The sequence below is a fragment of the Mirounga angustirostris genome, unplaced genomic scaffold, assembly GCF_029215605.1.
Source record: "Mirounga angustirostris isolate CCGP_5_RB_7025 unplaced genomic scaffold, mMirAng1.0.hap1 SCAF_5, whole genome shotgun sequence".
In the NCBI taxonomy this organism is placed as follows: domain Eukaryota; kingdom Metazoa; phylum Chordata; class Mammalia; order Carnivora; family Phocidae; genus Mirounga; species Mirounga angustirostris.
This window is the reverse complement of record NW_026991713.1, coordinates 100,668,930-100,693,237: the sequence shown is the minus strand read 5'-3', so window position 1 is coordinate 100,693,237 and position 24,308 is coordinate 100,668,930. Positions and strand designations below refer to the sequence as shown.

General features: G+C 48.8%; 1 protein-coding gene across 1 annotated transcript in view; it reads right to left on the bottom strand.

Annotated features, from left to right (window-relative positions):
* The window catches only part of B4GALNT3 (beta-1,4-N-acetyl-galactosaminyltransferase 3), a 90,478-nt gene that overhangs the window by 13,891 nt on the left and 52,279 nt on the right, over nucleotides 1-24,308 (bottom strand). Inside the window, exons 2-8 of the mRNA XM_045871226.2 lie at nucleotides 11,684-11,787; nucleotides 10,582-10,659; nucleotides 3,749-3,844; nucleotides 3,179-3,269; nucleotides 2,663-2,763; nucleotides 2,048-2,115; nucleotides 121-199 (exon numbers count right to left, since the gene is read on the bottom strand). Coding sequence (XP_045727182.1) covers nucleotides 121-199; nucleotides 2,048-2,115; nucleotides 2,663-2,763; nucleotides 3,179-3,269; nucleotides 3,749-3,844; nucleotides 10,582-10,659; nucleotides 11,684-11,787 — 617 coding nt within the window. The remainder of the gene's footprint in view (nucleotides 1-120; nucleotides 200-2,047; nucleotides 2,116-2,662; nucleotides 2,764-3,178; nucleotides 3,270-3,748; nucleotides 3,845-10,581; nucleotides 10,660-11,683; nucleotides 11,788-24,308) is intronic.

Sequence of the window (24,308 nt, the reverse complement as noted above, 5' to 3'; positions counted from 1 at the left end):
AGAAGAGAAAGGGTGGATGTGGAGGCTTGGAGGGAGCTGGATTTAGAAAAGAGTTCAAGGGACAAGGGGCGAGGAGCGGCTCCGAGCTGAGCTGGGGGGCAGGCATAGCAGGGCTCTCACCGCGACTTCCACATGATCCGTGCCCTCATCGTTCTGTTTGTGCAGCACCTCGAAGTAGTACCTCTGGGAGGCTGCCAGGCTAGCAGGAGAGAGCAGAGACAAAGAAGGCTATCTTCTCAGGCCCTGTGGCTGCCTGTGACCCACTCTTCCGCCATCCTACCTTGCTCCTGCCATCCGCAGCCTCCCCTTGTCTTTTTTTTTTCTCTGCTTCCAGAATCCCAGGAGCTTTGCTTTTAATGCTGGCCCTCTGAGAGGCCAGGCAGAGCCAGAGCCCAGGCTTTTGTAACCGCCCCCAGGGACAGTATGGGGTGTGCGTGACCCCACTCCCCTCTAGCTCTGCCCTCTCACAAGTTGTGGGCTCAGCTACTGATCTCCTTTGGACCCACTCTACCAGCCCCATGGCTACCACACACCACAACTTGGTGTAAATTGGAAAAAGACACCACTTCCAGGTGCCTGACACCTGGTAGTCCCCACACTACCTCTTACTCACAGTGTGACCTTAGTTTGCTCTTCTGTAAGATGGCGGTACTAACAGTACACACTTCACAGGAGAATCAGGACGATCAAAGGAAACACAGATCTTCCTCAACTTATGGGCTTACGTTCTGATAGACTCCTCTTAAGTTGAAAATATTGGAAGTCGAAATGCATTTAATTCACTGAACTCCCGAACATCATATCTTAGCCTGGCCCACCTTGAACGTGCTCAGAATACTTGCATTAGCCTACAGTTGGGCAAGATCATCTGACACAAAGCCTAGTTAAAACAAAGTACTGAATATCCCATGTAAGTTACTAAATGAAAGTGAAAAACAGCATGGTGGTATGCGCACAGAATGGCTGTTATCGGCTGTTGACCCTGTGATCATGTAGCTGACTGGGAACTGAGGCTCACGGCCACTGCCCAGCATCACAAGAGACTATTGTACCCCTTAACTGCTAGCCTGGAAAGAGATCCAAATTCAAAATTTGAAGTACAGTTTCCCTTGAATGCATATCACTTCTGCACCATCGTAAAGTTGAAACATCGTAAGTCGAACTATTGTAAGTCTGGCCATCTGTAATAGTAACCCTTACAGAGTTGTTATTATGTGCCAGACACTGTTCTAACGGTTTTATACATGCCAACTCACTTAATTCTTGGTTATAGATGAGAACCCTGAGGCACCGAAATCTTGGGTAATTTGCCCCAAAATCACTGAGGTAGTAAGTGGTGGAGCTGGGATCTGGACCCGGGCAGTCTGGCTTCTGGGTCCATGACGTTAGCTGCCATGCTGAGTTACATGTGAAGTGCTCACCACAGAGACTGGCAAAAGGCAAGCGCTCTTCGCCAGCTAAGCCGTCTTCTTGTTACCAACATCACTATTATCACCATTAAACCAGTGCATGTTCTTGCTTGTGTGGGCAGGCCACCAGGTGGCACTCTGAGGTTAGGCTAAGTTCCCCTTCCAGCACGACAAAAGCAATTCCAGCCACTACAGGCTGGGAAAGGCCTGGTCTCGCTCCAGTCTCCCAAGGGATCACAGCGATGAGGAACTTTCCACAGCACAGGCAGTGTCCAGGCTGTGGACATCTCCAGGGATGGAGCAAATGGGAAGGGCAAGGACTGGGAGAAGAAAGACCTATTTTGCTTTCCAGTCCTGAGTGTCACTAAATAGCTGTGTGACCTTCTCCCAGTCACACCCCGCTCTGAGCCTCAGTTTCCCCATCTGTAAAATGAGGAAGGATGGGCCAGATGGTTTCTAAGTCAAAGACTTCATTTAGCAGAATGCACGAGAGCCCAGGCATGCTGCATATCTGGATAAGGAAGGCTGGAGAAAAGGGAGGGTACAACTGGACTCCCTTGCCTGATTTGACCTCAGCACTTGAGGTAGGTTGGGCTTTTTCTGTCGCTCATAGGAATGTCACGAGACTCCCTACTCACCTCACTGGCTTGGAAATTTGACTCCGAAATTTCCCAAACTCTCCAGGGGCAGTCCACTCTTTTCCAGTCTAGAGGTGTGGGGAGAGCGAGAAGAGAAGGAAGGAGGAAGATGGACAATATGAAGGAAGGGAGGCGGGGAGTGAAGAGACAAAGAAGGAATGGGGAGGAGATGTGGGAGAAAAGAAGAGCAGGGAGATGGGAAAGAAAACAGGAGAGGTGAGGGGAGTGACAGGTAACCCAGGCAAGAAGGACCTCCGCCCTTCCTACAAGGGGCCCGAGCAATCAGGCTCCACGGCGTTCATCCTTGGCACCATGCTAAGGATGCTGGAACCCAAAAACGGGACGTGGCCCAGTCCCAGCCCAGAGATGAATCTTCCTGAGGTCTTTCTGTGGCCTCAGACTAACTCCTCACTCCTCCCCAATTTACACTCTGTCTATCCCTTTGTAAAACGGGGCAGGGGTGAGAGGGAGGATGCTTCTCTCTCACGCCTTCTTCCCTGGCTGTCACACCAGAGAGACTAATGGTAATGAGGGTTTCCTGATGCGGGCAGGTGCCTCTTCCATGACCTGGCTCCTGGGCCCAGTGGGAGAGTTCTGGAGCTGGGCTGACCCTACCTTGCCCACACTGGCCAGCAGCTGAAGGCCTGACACCTGGTCGTCCCGGCTGAGCCAGAACTCAGCGTTGTCATCTGCAGCAATGGCAAACTGGATCTTCCCTGGACAGTTGGGGAGAGAGTTTGCAGATGAAAGCAAGAAGGGCATTAGCATAAAGGGCTGAAGGCCTATTTTATGTCTTAGCGATTACATTCTCTTCAGAGGGCTTGGTGCCATGACTTCCCTCTCTGTAAAGTGGGGGTTCCACATCCTAGGAGACACCATGAAGACAGGGAAGACTCCCAGGAAGAGACAAGCTAGTGCCAGACTCTGCAAATCAGGGTGTGAAGTGGCAGCTGGGGGGCACTGGATGAGACCTCACTGTGACTAAATTTCCCCCCTCTCCCCAGTGATGGACTAACAGGGTCCAGGTAGCCTAATGTGGACTTACTTCTCAACTACAGGCTTATGTTCTCTGGGTACCGTAAAGAACCTGGAGCAGGAAGCAGGAGGATGGGACTTTGGGGCTGGCCTCACCATCGGTGAAGGGGTGCAGGTAGCCAAAGATGCGGAGGCCATAGTTGGTCCATTTGGGCGACACGGCCAGCTTCCTCAGGGTTGTGCGAATCTACGCCAAGAAAGGGGAGGGAAACCATTACCCAGAAGAGGGAAGAGGAAACTGAAGAAATTGGTCCACTCAGGGCTGGTGGGAAGACCAAGGTGGGGAGGGAGACAGGAGGGACTGGGGCATGGCTTGGTGAGTGGAGTGTAGGCAGGATTTCTACTCCCACTTGCTTCTTTGTTCATGTAACCTTGTACAGTGCACAACCAGCCCAACTGTATGTGGTGGCTCTGGCTAAATTATATCATGAGGCACAATGAGAGCCTGAAGCTGAAATGATGCAGAAGATGGCAGAGAACTCAAAGGAATCCTTGGGAAGGGAGCAAGAGTAGTAACTGTGGGCAGAAGAAAAGAGGACCCAAGATATAAAGGAAAGAAAATGAACCAGAAAAGAGCCAGGACAGATGAAGAAGACAGAAGACGGGGAGATGAGACACAGGAGTGGGCCGAGGGAGGGAAAAGAGGCGCGCCAAACAAACACTCACATGTGGGTACAGTGGGAAGTGAAGGTTCCTCCTGAGCTGCTGAATGGAACTGCCACACCAGTCCTCAAACACATGCAGGTTGGCGTGGCCCCGGAACTGTACGGGGCAGAGAAGCAAGCAGGTGAGTGTGAGCGCCCCGGCACCCGTCCGGCCCGCGGCTTGAGGAGGCCGGGTGGACAGACGACGCCCCGGCCACCGCAGCCCCAGCCCCGGTGTTCCCCTCACTACTGAAGGTCACAGTCCAATTCAGTCCCATCCCATCCTCACACCCACAGCCTCTCTCCAACCTCATCCCCACTGCCTGGCCCTAAAGCCTGGGTCTGTTTTTCTGGCTATGCTTGTGCGCGCGCGCACACAGAGTCCCGGCTCTTTCCATGCAGGAAGGGGGCTGGTTTGCATTCCCCAGGCAAGGGGCAGTAATAGCTATGACAGAAAGGCAGAGATGACAGAAAGAACTGGATGGAGCGCCAGGCTGGAGTTGGAGCTAAAGACTTGCTCTCCTCCCCTCCCCTCCCCTTCCCCTTATGCCTAATAGTAAGCTCGAACAGCTGTCTGCTGGTGAAACCTTATCTACCCAGTAGTCTTCACGCTTCTGGCTCCCCTTGTGGGGAAGCAGCTGGGAAAGCGCTGCAGGAGGTCTTTGGGGGCCCCATCCGGCAGGACGGCCTCCGACTGCTCCCTTAGGAGCTGGAAGCCTCTCTCCTGCTCTGCGCGGGCCTCTCCTGGCATAACTACCCAGGCGCCCAGGACTTGGGCAGCCCTGGGAAGCTAGGAGCAGAGGATGTATGCTCTCTGCTCCTTGGCTGTGGCATCGGTGGGGCAGAGACTGAGCTTGGAGGCCAGCGGCAGAGGGCCCCCTTCAGAAGAGAGGGCCTTAGAGCCAGTGCTCTGAGTGGGTGGAAGTGCTGGGCGTTTGAGAGGGGAGGGGAAGCGTGGGGATCCTGTCCCAATTTGTCCTGACAAAGAGTTTCAGATTACCCCATCTCAGCAATTTTCTCCTCCCCCTACCCCCAGCTTAATCTCCAGGTTGTGGGAGGTGGGGCCTCAATTACTCTATACAAACAGGCCCTGCCCTTCCCTCCCCACTGTGGCCCATCAGATATCAAAATCTGAGCTGCCCTGAGGAAAACAGAGGAGTAAGGGACACCCAGACTGGAAGCCCGGATAAAAGGAAGTAGCACAAGATCTTCAGCAAGCGATCTGGAGGACAGATGCTTGGGAGGGGAGAAGTCCTGCGCACAAATGCCAAAGATCTGAGGTGCGGCCTCTGAGGAAACACGACCCCACAGCTGGATCCAGAAGGGACACAAGAGAGCCTGTCACTCCCCATCCCTTCAGCAGCCTGGCACTTCCTGGGCACACTGGCCTGGTCAAAGCTGAGCATGTGGGGCCTTGGGAAGCAGCCATCGCACCAGGGAATATGAGTTGGGGGCTGGGATGGGTGGGAGAGAGAATGTGGGCTGGGTAGGCAGGGGGCGGGCTGAGGCTTCTTGGAAGGAAAGAATGGGGACATTGTGCTACTTCTGGGGAAATTCCTTAAATCCAGTTTATAAGACTCAGTTGTCTCCTACAAATGACCTCTTCTAAGCCCCTCCCTGGAAGACTTTCAGGGCAGTGTGCTCAGATGCACAGCAAACTGCCGAGGGAGGGCTTGCCACCAGAGAAATCTGTTTTCTTCAGCCAGGAGGCCAGAGGCCACAGGGGGTTTGGGCAGGGGAAGGAGGGAAGAAGGAAGAAACTGGGCTGGCCGCCTCCTGCCTCCCACTCAGGGCCTTGCTTGCTACAGCAAGGGTAGCTTGAGATGCTCCGGAGAATGGAAGGCAGGGGAAATGAGCGTGTAGGAAGAGGACTAGCCCTCTCCTCTGAGGTCTAGGCCCTCACTCGGCATCACAGTAGCCTTCAAACCATGCTTCATCCACCGTCTCTGTGGGACCCGTGGGCACCATCTTCCTCCCAGGCCCAAACTGGCAACCCCCACCAAGATTTGCATCTCTCTAAGTTTTGGAGACTTTGTATCTGGCAGGGATGAGGGATTCCAGCTCGTCAGCACTGCCCTTTGCCCGCTCTCTCCATTGTCCAGCAGGGGCTAAGGCCCAGGGAAGGACACTGGTTACTCCTATCACCAGATTTGGCCAATGACAGATTTGGAACTTCCAGTTGTAAGTAGTGGAGAAAATACTTGTTGGAACCCTCTCATTTTAGAGGTCAGATTATTGAGGCCCAGAAAGGTAAACTGACTCCCCCAAAACACACAGCAATTAACCCTGTGGAAGTGGGGAGGGTGTCTGGGAGTATGGATGCAGGAGGGGAAGGTCAGCCAGGTAGGTCCTCAGACAGGAATGTCCACTGTCTTCCATTCCCACAACACTGCCTCTACCAGGCCCCACTGGGCTTGCCAGGCCTGCAGGAGAGCCTCCTCACTGGAGGGAAGCTTCTCTCCCTCCACTGATTCTTCACACTGCCTGCAAGATTGTCTTTTCTAAAGCACAGACCTGATCATGTCACTCTGCAGCTCAGGAGACTCCCAAAAGGCTTCAGAACAAAACCTCACCCTGGCATGAGAGGTCTTTTCGACTGACCTAACCTTCCCAGACTCACCTCCTGCCACTCCCTGTCACACACCTACACGCCACCCACACCCATCTCCCTGTCTTTGTCACGTTCCTTCACCTCTCCATGGCTTTACAAACACTACTTGCCGGTGGCAGGGCCTTTTCCTTTCTCCCCCACCTGGCAAACCCTGGTTCATCCTTCTCTGACTTCCTCACAAGAGTTAATAGCTTCCCTCCGCTGTGTTTCCAGAACATCTTAATTATTTGAATGAACAAATGCTCGCAGAAGCTAAGCTCAGAACCGTATGTTCCTTCATTGATTCGGTAAGTGCCGAATGTCTGCTTTGGACCGGTAAGAGATGCAAGGAGATGTGGTCCTCCAAGGAGAGAGACATGTTAACAATCGGTGTCACCCGTGCCAGGGGCTATTGCAGAGGGGTCGGGGGCACATGGCATGAAGGCAGGAGCAGTCACCTCTGCCCCCAGGAGACGCAGGAGCCAATCACAGAAAGTACACTCCAGAGTGGGTAAATAAAATGTGGTGCGGCCACACAATGGAACAGTACTCAACCATAAAAAGAAATGAAGTGCTGGTAGAGGCGACTGCATGGACGAGCCTTGAAAACATCATGTTAAGTGAAAGAAATCAGACACAAATGGTCACATTATCTGATTCCATGTATATGAAATGACCAGAACAGGCAAACCTAGAGAGACAAAAAGTAGACTACTGGGCACCCTGGCTGGCTCAGTCGGTAGGGCATGTGACTCTTGATCTCAGGGTTGTGAGTTTAAGCCCCATGTTGGGCATGGAGCCTAATTAAAATCATAAAAAGTACAAAAAAAAAAAAAAGCATTCCTTAAAAAGAGAAAAGTAGATTATTGTTTGTGTAGGGCTTGTGGGATGGGGGTAGTGAGGGGTGATGGCTAACGGGTATGGAGTTTCTTTCTATGGTAATGAAAGTGCTCTAAATTAACAGTCATGGGTGCATAACTCTATGAATCTAGTAAAAGCTAGTGAATTACACACCTTAAATGGATGACTTATGTGGTATTTAATTTGTATCTCAATAAAATTGTTACCAAAAAAAAAAAAAAGTAAGCCTGAGAAGAAGATTTGGGGTCTCGGCCTTCTCATCAAGAGACAGCAGCTCGCCAAGGCCAGGGAAAGGCTGACTTGTTTTGATCTTACTTGGATTTACCGAATTTCTTTCTTGTAACTCTTTTTGTTTTCCAGATGGAACATCCTGAGCATCAGACAGTGTTTTGGTCAATGGACATAAATGAATAAATTGGCATTGAGGTTTGTTAATCAGTGGGGTTTGTGAACTACAGTCTTATGATTTGGGGTGCCATGAATAAGTTTTTGAGGGCAGTTACCCCGTGAAGCCATTGCCAGCTTTCTTATCCTCTGTCCTTGCTCACTTTCAGGGCAGGGCTGTGTCCTAGTGATGCCACCTGGAAGAAGTGAACGAGTTAACCCCTCTCCGAGCCATTACCTGCAAAAGGGGGATAACAGTACCACCTGACAGCTCTTGACAGCTAGATGTTCAATAAATTTGACTGTCTGTCAAAAGGGCAGGAGACAGGTAAGGAGATCGCAGCAGAGAGTCACCGGTGGTGGGGGCAGGGACCACCATGCAGCTCTATGGCTGCAAATGTTAAGTTATTTAGCCTTTCGAAGGGCCTTGGTTTCTCTGTTGGTGAAATAAGATGATTGGATCAGTGATTCCCTGAAGATCTATGAAGATTGTAATGAGGATTTTGTAAGGGTTTTTTTTGGTAAAAACTACTTTTTTTTTTTTTTTTAAGATTTTATTTATTTATTTGAGACAGAGAGCACATGAGAGGGGGGAGGGTCAGAGGGAGAAGCAGGCTCCCTGCCGATCAGGGAGCCCGATGCGGGACTCGATCCCGGGACTCCAGGATCATGACCTGAGCCGAAGGCAGTCGCTTAACCAACTGAGCCACCCAGGCGCCCCTGGTAAATACTACTTTTTTAAAGATTTTATTTATTTATTTGAGAGAAATCAAGAGAGAGCACGGGCTGGGGGAAGGGCAGAGGGAGAGGGAGAAGCAGGCTCTGCGCTGAGCAGGACCCTGGGATCTTGACCTGAGCCTTGAGCGGAAGGCAGATGCTTAACCGACTGAGCCACCCTGGCACCCTGGTAAAGCTACTTTTAATTTAAAAAAAAAAAAAAAAAGTCAATGGAAATCAGGCATTTATCACCAAAAGGCCATACACACTTATTAAAACATCAACTATTTCTTTAAAAAATTAATCCTATTTTAATCACTATTTACTATTTGTTCACTGTTTTAATCTCATATATATTTCCATCCTTGATTGGCAAAAAAAAAAAGTGGGGAAATTAATGATTAATAAAGGCAGAATGGGGGCATCTGGGTGGCTCAGATGGTTAAGTGTCTGCCTTCAGCTCAGGTCATGATCCCAGGGTCCTGGGATCGAGCTCAATATGGGGGCTCCTGGCTCAGCGGGGAGCCTGCTTCTCGAACCTCTCCCTCTGCCTCTCCCCCTGCTCATGCTCTCTCTCTCTCTGTGTCTCAAATGAATAAATAAAATCTTAAAAAAAAATAAATGCAGAATGTTATACAGCCATAATCTTTAGAAAAAACGATCTGGGGCGCCTGGGTGGCTCAGTCAGTTGAGTGCTGGACTCACGATTTTGGCTCGGGTCATGGGATCGGGTCCCACGTCTTGCTCAGCACAGAGTCTGCTTGGGATTCTCTGCACCCCCCCGGCCCCGCTCTCTCTCTCAAATAAATAAATAAAATCTTAAAAAAAAAAAAACCAAAACAGAAAGAAAGGAAAATGATCCCAACTGTCCTCAAAGGATTGAAGGCTAGATCATGGAATCAATGGTCTTTAAGGCACCCTCTTTTCAAAACACTCCAGGTGGGGTGGGGCGTAATCACCTGATGACGTCATCTATTACAGGTGTGCCAGTGTTGTAATGTGTCCTCTCTCAGGGCTTCTAACAGAGGCAGTTTCACGGCGTGAATAACCTAACATCATATTTAGCACGATGCTACCTCCTCTTCTCCTGCCCCACAGCAAATAGGTGGATTGGAAATAAAATCACGCAGGCTGAGACAGTGGGCTGGCCAATACCACCCAGCCAAAAAAAATAATACATGTCCACAGGTCTCGGGACTAAAAGGCACTGGGTTATGGGCAAGTTGTCGAATATGCAGCCCAAATTTAAAATTTTCACCCCCAAAGAACCATGCTACTATGGAGTCTCAGCATAAGCATTTACTCAAGGTAATCTTGAGCATGTTAATTAACCTCTCAGCGCCTCAGTTTATTTACCAGAAGAAAAAGAATCTTTCAGATCCTATATAAGTGAAAGGTATCATAGCAACTCTTATTCACATGTTTAACCACTTCCTATAAAAGTTTTCTAAAGCAGTGTTTCCTAGAGTGTGTTCCTCAAAACACTAGTTTCATAGAATATTAAGAGATATTTCATGGGGGAAAAAAAACAAGGCAGGAGACACATAGGTTTGGTACCTGCTGAGCTAAACCAAGTTAAACAGCTCACTACAGAACTTCTCAGAACCTTTCCTATGTGAATGTGTATTTCCAAGAAGTGGATGTAGTATATAGTTTTTATGCCTTATTTAACAACAGACTCCTTTCTTCCTGGAATACCCTATGAGACTTGCTGTCCAAGAAAGTTTGGGAAGCTTATCTTTAAGAATGATGTGGATGTGAAAGTCATGTGGCTTTCCTGAGTTCTGTTTTTCTCACTTATAAAATGAGGACAATGATACTATCTTACAAGGTCATAAAACTGATAAGGGATGATATGCAAAAACCAGCACACAATAGGCTCAGAGCAAATGGTCTCCTTCTCTAAAGGAAGAAAACTGAATGAGCCTGAAGACTTTTTTTTTTTTTTTTCCAAATTAGGTGAAAAAAATTCTGGGGGGGTAAGGGGGAGAGAGAGAGGGCAAGAGTGCATGCAAGTGGTAGGGGGTTGCGGAGGGGAAGATGGGCAGAGGGGGAGAGAGAATCTTAAGCAGGCTCCAGGCCCAGCGCAGAGCCCAACCTCAGGGCTCCATCTCTTGACCCTGAGATTCTGACCTGAGCCGAAATCAGGAGTCAGATGCTGAACCAAATAGCCACCCAGGTGCCCCTAGGTGAAGATTTTTAATTATAATCACTAGAAGAATATTTTCTGTGGTCTCTGGAATTATCTGTGAAAACTATGTTTTGACTGTCTCCAAGAACAGGGACAGTTACAAATCCCTTACCTCTGAGAGCCAGGGGACAGGCTTATTCCATTTCAGGTAGCTGTAGTTACCACTCTCACCTCGCTCCACGTCTTGGTCCTGGCAGAAGAGTGAAGAATGAACTGGGTGGGAATATTAGGATTGGGGGCCCCTTGAAAGTGCCAGTGGGGAGGCAGAGGGCCAGAAGACCCTGCCTCTGGGGAAGCTTATCAATATAAGGGACACTCCCATTTATGATTCACCCTGTATCCCTCAGAAGGACACCCCCTTACAGTTTCGTCAATGCATACTCTCCTAAGGTTCTTTTACTTTCCTGAATTTTGTCTTCCCATATGGAAAAAAAATTTTTTTCTTTCTTTTCTTATTTTTGGAAAAATAATTTCTAATAGATCAGTGTTCTGAGAACAGGAACTTGCCTCAGTCTTCATCTACATCCCCCCCAGGACTCTGCCCAGGTCTGTCACTCATTTGTCCTGACAAGTGGAAGCCCCCTGGGGACATCACAGCCCTTCCCCTACCCAATATGCACGTTCATGGGTTCAGTTTGGTTCTGCTCCAGCCTTGGAGATCCATGTCTCTTCTAGGCTCAGAGGCTCAATCTTAGGGTTCCAGACTGAATTAGAACCCAATTTCCCCAATTCCCATCCAGAGCTCCTCCTACCTCCCTAGGGACCACTGGCCCAAGAGACACTATAGAAAAAATGCTCCATTCCAAATCTGTCCCCCAGCCATGTGCAGCTACCTCATCATCTCTCTTAGCAGTGAGCATCTGGGATTATCACTAAGGCACCGGCCTAGGCCTCAGGCTGCAGAGACGCAGGATGTGATGGTTCTGCTTTAAGCCCTTTAAGATGGCCCTTTAAGATGAAGGCCACATGCCTGGAACAGTTCAATTCTGGGCCTCTTGAGCTGCCTGAGGGAGGCTTTGAGGAGGGCAGGATGGACATCTCTACCCACCCAGCTAACGAGATCCTGTGATGTCCGAGTACAATTCCAGGAATTCTCTCCTTGAGCCCTCTTACCACAGAAAAGTAGGGGATTCCCTTAAGGCTATAAGGTCACGGACACGTGAGGACCCATGTTAATGCACTAGTAGAGAAAATGGGCTGGCCCCACCACATACCTTGGAGCCCAGCCTCTGGGGATGATAAAACTGGAGATTTGGATCCACAGCTGGAATGTTCCTGTTGGCCAGAGCCTTGGCCAGTTCTCGCCAGCTGCCATATCCTATGGAAGGGACCGAAGAGAGAAAAAGGTCAACAGAACATGAAGACCTCATAGGTCTGTAAGGCTTGGGGGGAATAAAAGAGTTAAGCTTCTTCCCTTGTGCAGCTCTTCATACCACTTCCTATGGTGTGCATGAAGTGGGGGGAGGGTCGGGAGATAGTTGCAAGCTTGGCCAAGGTCAGTAGCACAGAGGGAGAGGAAAAGAGCTCCTAGCACATTAAAATTTTGCTGTCTTCCATAATCGGAGAAGGAGCCAGGCCAGGTGAAGACGAAACACGTCCATTTGTCCATGGAGTGTGTGCAGCACCATAAGCTGACTCTTCCCCAGTTGCCTTTTGAGGCTGATTTCTCCCCAAAATCGCTGTGGGGAGAAAGTTGTGAAAGGCAGTGAAACTAAGCTTGCTCCCTTTCCAGCTCCGTCCCCTTCGCACCCAGGGAGAAACTGTTGGGGTGCCAGCAAAGAGTCAAGAAGCAGAGCTCTGTGCTGAGGGTGAGGCTGCGAGAGTCAAGGTTCAGGGGTCAGCACAGCCACGCACTGAGGGGTCAGAGCCCCCCACGTGTCAAGGGGGCCACTTGGGCATGACTGTCAGACTTTGAATATGTGAAACCAAACCACTACCGGCCATGAACCCAAATCATAGACTATCAGGAGCTAGGCTAGCAGAGGCTTTCAAGATCATCTGGTCCTCATTTCAGATGACGAAAATGGGACCCCAGCCGGCCAAATGACTTTTCTCGGCTCATTCAGCAAATAGCGACAAGGCTAAGACTGGCACTCAAATGTCCAGATCCCCCACTGGGCTACTACTCTGTCTCCAACAGCTCCATCAAGATGCTCCCAGCGTGGTGGGTGCTGCACAAAAGGAGTTAGACTCATGCTCACTGACCGCTGGGAGCCAAGAGCTGACCCAGAGCAGATGTCATGAACCCCGATGTGAGCCCAGTCGAGACACAGCCAACCAGACACAGAGGAAAGAGCACAATGCACGAATGTGGGCCGACAAAAGGTGGACACCACCATTTTGTGGGAATGTTGATGTAACTGACTCCAGGAGGGGGATTGTGGTAGGTAGGGAGATGCTTTTCTTCCAGTTCTGTTTGGTGTGGCCCTTTAGTGCTTACTAAGCATCTCACAGGAATGATCTCATCTGAGTCTTGTAATACGATTGTTGTGAGAGGGGCGCCTGGGTGGCTCAGTCAGTTAAGCATCCGACTCTTGATTTCGACTCAGGTCATGATATCAGGGTCATGAGATCCAGCCCTGCATCGGATTCCACACTCAGCACAGAGTCTGCTTGAGGTTCTCTCTCTCTCTCTCCCTCTGCCCCTCCCCTGCATGTGCGTGCGTGTGCCCCTCCTCAAATAAATAAAATAAATAAATAACTAAAAGAATCTTGTGAGATAGGCCAGGTCTGATTACCCCCATTTTACAGATGGGGAAAGAGCAGCGCGAAGTTTAAAGTCACAGAGTGACTTGTTTTGAAGCCAGGATCAGAACAGAGAGCCTCCCTGTCTCATGAACCAGCGTTTTCTCATTCTGCCTACATTTTCTCCTGTGGGCACTTTTTCACACAAACTTTGAAGAGTCCCAGGGGCAGAGGCCTCAGCTGGGGATCTGTGCCTCTGGGTTTCTGCACAGACATTAAACCTCTGCTCATGTTATGTTTATGGGGACTTCTGCAGGTTTATCCCTCTGCCATCAAGGTCTCTCCTGTTTCCATGGCTGGCCAGCTGGCAGGCAGGAACAGGTCAGACTAGTTCAGTGCAGGGGGATGTCCTGGGGAAGCCAGATTCTGGCGCCAGTGAAGTGAGGTGAGGATATGGGAGGGAGGAAGAGAAAGAATGCTCCCAGACCTACTCCCTGCATTTCTGGATGAGCTCAGGAGAGAGCTGTTTGTTCATCTGTTAATCCCGACTCAGACACATCTTATTTAAGAGCCCCCGCCCTTCCCAAATCCAGGGAGCAGTTGGCTAGTGGTTGGGGAGCTCAAGCGCCTGGGTGATGAATGAGTCACATGGTGGGGTGGGGTGGGGAGGCTCAGCTTTGCTTCTGCCTCTGAATGATTGGGTCGTCTCTTCCTTGACTTCGCTCTTACAACTACAAGCCATCTACTTCTAGACAAAGTTGTGAGGAAATAATCATAAAAATACTACTTCCCCTATCCATGGGAGTTACAGTTTGTCTCAGATGCAATTCTTTCTCATAGACTAGTTTTAGTTCCAGAAAAATTCTTTGACTCTTGGAAGTCACACCAAAGTGAGACAACCCAAGGTCAGTGAACTATATCACTGGCATTTGCTGGAAAGTGATGAAGACTCTCTCTTTGACGAAATTTTAGACAGGCTCTTCTGAACCCTCCTTCTGAGTAGGCCTTGTCCTTGGGCCCTGTGCTTGGCTGGCCCAGCCCGGTGTTGAAGAAGAATCCTATTAAGTCTTTTTAGTAGGAATCTCCACCACTTTTGATACCTGATCAATTCTCCATCTTCCCACCCTTGATGTATAAGTCCTCAACCCGCCTTTGGTTTAGAATACTGTTAGGCCAGTTTACCCGGATATCTCCTCTTGGTAATTTTCCATCTCCTGGCCCCCTCACTCTGCTTGCTGGCTATAAATCCCCAGCTGTCTTTGCTGTATTCCGAACTGAGTTCAGTTCTCTCCTGAGGTCTCTTTCCTATATCATGATAGTACTGAATAAAATCTGCCTTTATCACCTTTAACTAGTGTCTGGCTCTATTTCTCTGTATAAGAAGATAAGAGATGGTTCTCTCAGTAAACAAGCACAAATCCACTGGTGGGGATTGGGTGGGGGCAGGGGGGAGGAGTGATATCAGTGAGGTTAAACCCAACCAGGCCCTGCACCTGGTCCCAGGTGTCGAGATGGCTTTGAGATACTTAGAGACTGGGGTAGTCAACAGCCCAGGCTTTAGTAAGTTCAGGAGTAGGAAATTCCCTTTGCAGACTTCAGAGTAGAGGAGCAAGACAAGCAAGGCTTTAGAGTCAGACCTAATTGTCTATCTACCACTTATAAATGGTGACTGCTTAAGCAAGTAATCTGACACACTGTAAGTACTCAGTAAGCACTCCTTCCTCAATGAGTTTGGGGTTCCAGACCTGGGAGTCAGATATGAGTTCAAGCCCCTTTACAATCTTGTAAACCGCAAACGGCCAGTAGTTCTCTTACTCTCCTCTCTCTCTGCTTACTGACTAGAGAAGTAAGCAGACTGTGGGCCAGCAGGGACTCAGCGGAAGCAGAGCAATGGATGACAAACACCTCTTGTCTGTTTCTCGGGTATTACTCTCCGTTCCTCCCCATTGCCCATCCATCCCCCCTGTGAACATTCACTGAGTGCATATCAGGCATCAGGCAGTGTGCTGGACATCTGGTAATTCCTCTTCCTGTTTCTTTGCCTCTGCATTAACCCTGCCAATGGATCCCCAGGCATTGCTCAGCCTGCTGGGGGAACCTGGAGCTAAAGAATGTGCTGATTCAACTATTGACACTTGTCACTTGCCCTCTGATAAGTGAACTCCTCCTGCTCCTGGCCAGACCTCTCCTCCCAGAGTGCCAGCTGCCAGGGCCTGTTTCTCCTGCAACAGGTGTCACATTTGTGCCAGGAGACAGACACCCCGATCTCAGGTGACAGATAAAGCACCACCATGGGCCTCACATTGTGCCCTCACAGAGCCGGGCTATCAAATTCACCATCAGCTGGAATTTTGCCAACATCTCTCTTCAGTGCATGTGAACTCTTCAAAGGCCTGAAGATGATCATGTTGGCTCTTTGCTAAAAATATGGGATACATATATCCTTTGGTGCTTTTTTCAAAGACTCTCACGTACATTATTTCACTGGATCCTTACAACCTCCCCATGGACTGCTGTCACCTCCATTTTAGAAATGAAAAAACAGAAACAGACAAGTGAAATCATCAGCCCAAGGTCACACAGTGAATAAGATAATCCACGTAAAGGACTTAGTACCTGGCACATAATCAGCAATAAGCAGGTTGCAGCTTATTTTATTATTCATCACAATGTGGCAGGTCTGAAACTTGCATTCATTTCTCCTGACCTCTGGCCTGATTCCCTTGGCAGGGTGTCATGTGGTCAACAGGGATATTTACACCAGGAGGAAAGGAAGTCCCTCGCAGTTTGGGCATCTTTTGGATAGATTTTTAAGTATAGCTGACACGCTTTGCTCATGGATTGGATAGGAGGAGAGGAATCAAGAATGATTTGAAGATTCTGACCTGGGCATTTACTTAAGCAGGGGAACCTAGTCTGGGGTGTCCCCAGGAGAGGTGGAGCTGAGAGTAATGTCAAGTAATGCAAGACGGGAAGACTGACCTGGACCCCACTCCAGGGCAGTGGGAAGGTAGGGCTGAAGGAGGAGCCTAGGAGGGCTGGTCCCACCGGCTCCATCAGATGTAAGGGACCCAAAGATCCAGGGTGAATGCAGAGGATTTGCTTAGAAGTCCAGCAGCTGTCCAGAGAAGAGGTGATGAATCCAGAGGACAAGAGTTTGCCGAGGGAATGCGAGGCTGGGCTACCCAGGACACGGTTCCACAAATGTCAGCAACCAGCACTGAGTCCTCGGACAAAAAAGCAAGACTGTGGCTCTGTGGCTCTGACCTTGGAGTGCCCTTTAGGGCCAGGCACATGTCCTCAGCAGAACAAAGCCCCTATGTCTAGAAGCCAGCAGGGCCTGGACCCCCCTCCTCTTCCCCCCACCCCCCCACCCCCGCCAGAAATCTGTGGTGACACAGCCAGTCAGGGATGAAACCTGGGACTGTCACCTGGGAGGAAGTCCCTGTGGCAAACAGAAAGCTCCAGGGGCAGAAACAGAGCTGTGTGGCTTAACCTTTCCTTCCCAGCCCATGACACCATGATGCAAGAGAACTTATTATTCACGTAACCTTACCAGTTAACATTGATGTGTGAGGCATAGATACATATATATATATATATATATATATATATATATATATATACTCATATTAAATGAGAATATTTCAGGAAAACAAGGCTTAGAGGTTAAAAATCTTGCTGAAAGTCAGAGGTCGTAAGTGAAAGAGGACCAAAGCCTGTGTCCTTAATTCTACTAGTCTCTACTGAATATACTTGAGAAGTTCTGTCCACCTCTACCATCACCATCACAATCACCTGGTGTCAGGCACTCATTTAGTCACCAAACTATCCGCTCTCTTACCTCCCCCTCACCACCCACACCTGCCAACGCCCCAACCTCTGACTATACTCTTTTCTAACTTGGCCACAAACACCTCTCCATATAAGCCAAAGAAAAGCAAGAGGGAGTGTGGAGACCCAAGTATCCCAAAACAGCTGAAAATTGGACGTGAAAGCATCTTCACACAGGCCTGCTCCCCTCTTCCTGGTTTCTGAGCATCTTCTTTCCCAACATGAGGGTAAACAATCCAGCATTGTGTCTGCCAACAGGGGTTGGCCCAGAGGAAGATTAGAAGTGGTTTCCTCAGTCTGCTCACGCTCCCTCACAGCACAGGTATGTAATGTGGGTAATGAGGACCAGGAGAGAGGTGGGGTCCAGGTGTCTCCCCAGCCCCTCCTTGACGAGCCTCTTCCCCCACTGTCCCCACCCCCACCCCCAAGCTGCTGCCTCTCAGAGCGGAGCTCAGGAGCCAGAACAGCCCCCTGCTCCCCAGCTCCCTGCCAAGCTAGCACCTGAGCTGCTGTAATGGTTTTGGCTGCCGGCAGGCTGAAGCTTGCCAGCAAGACCAAGGGACTGTCCCTACTGCCCTGTTGGGTCCCACCTAAAGGGGGCCCAAAAGAAGGCATCAGAGCTGTGCCAAGTATGTGCTTGTACATTTCAGCTCTGCTTTCAGTACTTCCTGTTCACGCAAACATCCAGACTCAAGCATAAAACTTTAAGGGGATAGTTGAGGAGAGGAGCTAGAGAGGGCAAATACTCTTTCTATGGCGCCGCCGCCACTCCGGGAATGTAGGGTCTGTCGGCACACAGCCTAGCTTGTAACTTTCCATTCCCTGAGCCATGGATTTGATCGGTAGAGGCCCCAGAAGGTTTGGCCAGGTCCCAAGGCACCTCTAGGATATCGTCATCGTCATTATTATAAACAAAAACAAAACCAAAAACCCCAACAACATGTAAGGCCCCATTTGCTAGTCAATGTCGACAGGACAATTACAGCCACAAACACAGTTCTGTCCAAGGCGAATTCTGACTGAAGACCCTTGATGCAATCAATGGGATGGGTTCAGGAAAATCTACAGGTAACAGGGTCCAGGACTTCTAAGACTGAGCCAAGCCAACTGAAGAGGTGTTTTCATCCTCTGGTGGACTTGACGAGGACCACTTAGGTAGTTTTAAGGTCCCTCAGATCATGATGGAAGCCACTAGGCTTGTCGTTTCCAGTCTTCTTTCTGGACTGGGACACAGACAAACTTCTGAACATGGAGGAAAATGGGGGACAATCCTTTCCCTCCCTGGCATCCTTTCAAAGAGGATGTTTAGTGGTGCTTAAGAGTAAGCAATTAGCAGGTTGGGAAAGAGTGAATAAATGAATCAGTGAACCAACAAATCAGCAGGCATGTATTGAGCACTTGTTGTATACTAAGAACTCTGCTAATTGCTGCAATAGATAGAAAGGTACAAATTGAGGGGCACCTGGCTGGCTCAGTGGGCGGAGCATGCGACTCTTGAGCTCAGGGTTGTGAGTTCGAGCCCCTGATGGGTGTTGAGATTACTTAAAAGTAAATCAAAAAAAGAAGAAGAAGAAGAGAAAAAGACATGAGAACCAACACGTCTGTGGACTCGTGTGTGTGTTCTGGCACTCACACCTGTGTGCACACTCAGGGCATGTACAAGCCAGTTCTGCTTTATGCAAACAGACCCACATTAGACAGCTAGGCTATGTTGCTTGATGATTTTCCAGACTTGCAGGAACCTCAGGCAAGACGCTCTGCAAACCATTCTGGGATAAGGGAACTGGTCTTCAGGGTCCCAAAGAGTTCAGGAGAAGCAGCACAGGAATAGGAAAACCTTGGTTCTGTAAAATGGCAATGGAGTCATTTCAGCAGAAATATCCCCAGGACGCACCTGAAGGTTGACACTGCCTACTTCCGGAAGCCCTGACAGGTTGGAGCCATAGTGGAACAATAGCCCAGGAGCTAGTCAAAAGGCAGTGCTCTTTCTTCTACTTCTTTTCAGGCGGGAGGAGGGAGCAGTAGAGGCCCAAGATCCCAGAACACTTTCCCAACTGGGTGGAGGTGGCCCCACCCCCACTTGAGGGAGAGGAGTGGTTTCCATAGTTAGAGGTCTTGGGGGACCTTCAGGCACACAGAAGGTGTTCTAGAAAGAAAGAGTTGGAACCAGAAGGAAAAAAACGAAGCCTGGAAAAAAAGACTAGGAGGGGAAAAGAGCTTTGAAAAAGAGAAGAGCGAGTCCCACCCAGCCAGCTAATGAGACAAGAGGGGAGAAGTGGGAATATTTGATAATAACTATGTTAACTATGAAGATTGTGGGGTTACTACAGTGAAATGCCAAAAGAGATCTAGGAGGGGAAGAGCACTGTTGACAAAGCCCTCCTCCATGCATTAACCCACTCAACCCACTAAACAGGTTAGTACCAAGTACATTTAACAGAGAAAAACCACAACAGCTAAGATCTGTGCACTCGTTCAGGCCAGTTAGCGTGCTAATAAGCATTCATTCATTCTATCCTTCCAGGTAGATATTAATATTATCCCCATTGTACAGATGAGAAAATTGAGGCCATGGGCAGTGAGGAGGGTACATATCTGCCCAAACCTCACAGACTCTAGATGAGAGAGCTATTTTCAAACCCAAGCACCTGACTCATTAAAAAAATTTTTCTTAACAATTATCTTACACACACCCTTTTGTTTGCTGAGTAAAAAAACAATGGGATCCAAATGAAGCCGGAAGAGAGAGGAGCCAAGAAAGTTTTCTAGGGCCACACAAGGACTGGGTTTGGGGACAGAAGTCAGGAGCCACACCTTCCACCCCCCTCTCCACCTGATGTCTCCTCTTAGAACAACACACTTTTTTTAAGCATCTTGTTGAGCCCCCTTCTCTTTTCTGCACCAGGCCTGAAAATGAATCAGATGCATTATCTGATCTGATGGGCTGCCAACTGCTGGGTTTGGGAGGGCTGATGAAGATGACTTGCCAACACCAAGCTGGGGTTGTTATGACCTGTTTGGGGGAAGGAGAGGTGATAATGGGACAGGGAAGGCATGGATGACAAAAGAGAGGAATTCAGGGACTCTACTTTCCTCCTTTCCACAAAATATCCTGTAACGCAACCTCACAGGTTGGACCAGCTGATGATAGAGGCCTGGGTTCTGTGTTTGCCCCCATCCCCGCATCACCATCCCACCACAACCAACCCAGCCCATGTTTTATATCAGAGCTCTTTCACACTCTTGGTCTCATTTTTACTTTTACCCCCATCCCGGGAGGCATTTCTGTGTGGCTGAGGGGACACAGAGACCCACAGGTAGGTTAACAGACTTGTTTAATGTCTAACAGAAGCCAGTACTAAAGCCAGGCTGGAGCCTAGCCTTTGATTCTTGGCTCAGGGCTGCGCATCATGGCACGGTGCGGATCTGCAGCTGCTGGAATTCAGTGGCACTCTTGATGGGAGTCCACACGAGGAAAGGGCTGGAAATTAGCACTGTGCTGGCGGGAGCTAGGTCTTGTTCATCATTGTATTCCCACTGTAATAAATCAGCGGAAATTAGCAGTTTTAACACATCTCTCCTTCAGAGAGGGGTTAAGCTACCTGGGCCTGATTTTATATTCCCATTGTAGAGATCAGGCACTTCACACATACAGAATGACTGACTGACTGATGGGCTGAATGATAAGGAGGGTGACAGGAGGGGCCTGGTATGTTTATCATCGTAGAACTATTTAGGGGTCTTCTGGCCACAACTCTGGGCTAGGGCCTGAATGAACTGACACACACCGGCCCTGACTTCTGAGAAGTTAACCCGCTGAAGGCTTTCTCCATACCTGTGGGCACTCAAAATGGCACAACCCAAAACTACCTCTAAGAAAGCTCTCCTAGGGCCCTCTGTCTCTCTTTTTAAAACTTTAATTTCCAAATCGGGGGGGGGGTGTAAAATATAATTAACATAAAATTTACCATCGTAACCATGTTTAAGTGTTTCGTGGCATTAAGTACATTCAGTTGCTATAAAACCACCACCACCACCGTCTCCAGAATTTATCATCTTCCCAGACTGAAACTCTGTCCCCATTCAACACTAACTCCCCATTCCTCTCTGCCCCAGGTCTCTGGCAACCACCATTCTACTTTCTGGCTCTATGAATTTGACTATGCTAGATACCTCATACAAGTGGAATCATGTAATATTTGGCCTTTTGTGTCTGGTTTACTTAGCATCACGTTTTCCAGGTTCATCCATGTTATGGCGTGTGTCAGAATTTCCTTCCTTTTTAAGGCTGAACCATAGTCCACTGAATGAATAGGACCACATTTTGTTTCCCCATCCATCCATCAGTGGACATTTGGGTTGTTTCCACCTTTTGGCTAATACAACTATGAACCTAGATGTACACGAATCTGCGTGAGGCCCTACTTTCCTTTCTTTCATAGGGCACTCTCTTTGAAACAACTAAAAACTTTGTTCATTCTTACAGAGATAGGCCAAGGGGTCCAGGCTGCTGTCCTCACAGCAGAGACATGGTGGCAAACTTCTTGTTCAATGGAGAATACAAGAAGTCTGGGGACAGTGAGTGGAAGGAGGAGGAGGGGTGGGTGGGTGGGATCAGGTTGGAGCAATCCCAGCCAACAAGTTAGGAGGAAAAGCAGAACTTCTGAGTGGGCGCAAGGTAGGGGTTTCCCTAGGAACCGTCCGAGTACACTAGCCTATGGAGAAATTAGCAGCTTTACACATCCTGGCTTCAGAGAGAGGTTAAGTTTCCTGGGCCCCTAGAAACTCCAGCTCAGTGCTGATGCTAGTCCTCAGTGAGATAGGTACAGAAACTAGAGTAAGCACTTAGAACCTGTTCGAACATCAACATGGAATAGTGGAGTCATCTCACCGAACATGGTATAGATCATTTTTGGATGTTCTGAATGCTGCATCCTGGCAAAATGTAGTATGACCACATCAGTCAGTGACAGACTAGGAACTAAAACCAAAAACTGGAAAAACTGGTCCTTCACTACAGTTTGTTCCAGTTAGCATCATAGACCTGCCTGTCTTCCTTCCTTCCCTCTGTTGCTTCCCAACTTAGGCCAGAGGTCTGGAAAAGACTGGATCACAGAGCCAGAGGGAATGACACAACCAGGCCCCAGAAAGGTCAAGAACCAGGGTAGGGAATCTCAGCAGCCAGCCCAAGGCTCTTCTCCAAACAGCTTCTGTGTGTCTCTGCTCAGAATTCAAATTCCCAGGAAAGAGAATCTGAGTGGTTTTAGCTTGGGTCCGCTGTCCCCGCGGTGGTGGACGGATGGGGCATGTTGTGTGGAGTGAAGGTGAGACCCCTGCGGCTCTGTTAGAAGAACAGGTGGAGGGAAGGGGCAGACATAGCATGGGGATTTTCTGAATCTTCCATGTGAAAATAGCTTAGCTCTCAACAATTGACTTTTATTCCTTTTTTAAATTATTTATTTAAAGTAGGCTCCACACCCAACTTGGGGCTTGAACTCATGACCTTGAGGTCAAAGGGTCACATGCTCTGCAGACTGAGCGAACCAGGAGCCCCTGACTGTAACTCCTAAGACAAAAGTGGAATTTCGGGTGCCTGGGTGGCTCAGTCAGTTAAGTGTCTGCCTTTGGCTCAGGTCATGATCTCAGGGTCCTGGGATCGAGCCCCACATCAGGCTCCCTGCTCAGCTGGGAGTCTTCTCTCTCTTCCTCTGCTGCTCCCCCCCCCCCAACTTGTGCGCGCGCTCTGTCTCTGAAATAAATAAATAAATCTTTAAAAAAGTGGAATTTGTCGGAGAGTCATTATATTTTTAAAGCAGGGGCACATAAAATGCAGAGATAGCTAAAAGTACAAGAGACACACACATGGAGTTAGTTCTGCAATACTTAAGAGACTTTACAGAATATGTAAAAGATGGGAGAGTTGATTGTTTAGGATGTCCTCAGGAAAAGTTCCAGACTCATACAGACAGACAATGTTCAAAACACATTTTCTTGGAAAGAGAGGTAAAATAATCAATTTGTTGGAGGCTTTGAAAGTGACACTCCATCGAATTCATTTTAACCTCAGTTTTAAAGAAAGAGAGAGAGAGAATTAAGAGTTGTTGTCGTGTGGGGGAGCTTAGACATCACCACTTCTGGAGCCTCAACGTAGATCACCGAAAGCTTGAAGAATGGGGACCTGCCTAAGGTAGCAAAGCAAGTTAGAGGCAGAACCAGGACTGGAATCCAGGTCTCCTCTCTTCTGGATCAGGAGTCTTCCATTCAGACCAGAGAACTACTGCTAATGCGTGAGGTTGTTCCCAGGTTGTGGGCCTGCTGAACAGACACACAGCAGTATGGGGTGCTGGATGTAGCACTTTGTCGTTTGGAATCCTAGAACTGAGCACAGCCGCTCTTGTGGAAACGGGGACGTGCTCTAAAGAGACAACCTGGGGGGGCGCCTGGGTGGCTCAGTCGTTAAGCGTCTGCCTTCGGCTCAGGTCATGATCCCAGGGTCCTGGGATCGAGTCCCACATCGGGCTCCCTACTCTGCGGGAAGCCTGCTTCTCCCTCTCCCACTCCCCCTGCTTGTGTTCCTGCTCTCACTATGTCTCTCTCTGTCAAATAAATAAATAAAATCTTTAAAAAAAAAAAAAAAGACACAACCTGGGGAACAAGTTTCTCTGAGTTTCTGAGAGCCTGCTAGTTTGGGTCCAGACCATTCCAAATCCAGAATCTATGACTGTTTTTCTTTCTTTTTTTTTTTTTTATTTATTTGACAGACAGACACACAGCAAGAGAAGGAACACAAGCAGGGGGAGTGGGAGAGGAAGAAGCAGGCTTTCCGCGGAGCAGGGAGCCCAATGCGGGGCTAGATCCCAGGACCCTGGGACCATGACCTGAGCCGAAGGCAGACACTTAACGACTGAGCCACCCAGGCGCCCCCAGAATCTATGACTGTTTCATAAAGGAAGGCTTTTGAGCTTTTCCGAAATAGAGGCTGTATCACGCTTAGCTTTGACCCTCCTGTAGGCACACATTTAAATATGGAAGATGTTCAATAAATAATTAATGGATTTCACTGAAATAACTTTGTTTTTATTATGTTTTGTTCTCTAATTATTTTTTTAAGTTTTTATTTATTTGAGAGAGAGAGTGCATAAGCAAGGGAGGGGCAGAGGGAGAAGGACAAGCAGACCCCTCCACTGAGCAGGGAGCCCGATGTGGGACTCGATCCCAGGACCCTGGGATCATGACCTGAGCCGAAGGCAGACGCTTAACCAACTGAGCCACCCAAGTGTCCCTGTTCTCTTATTATTAAAAAATACTTAACCTATAACT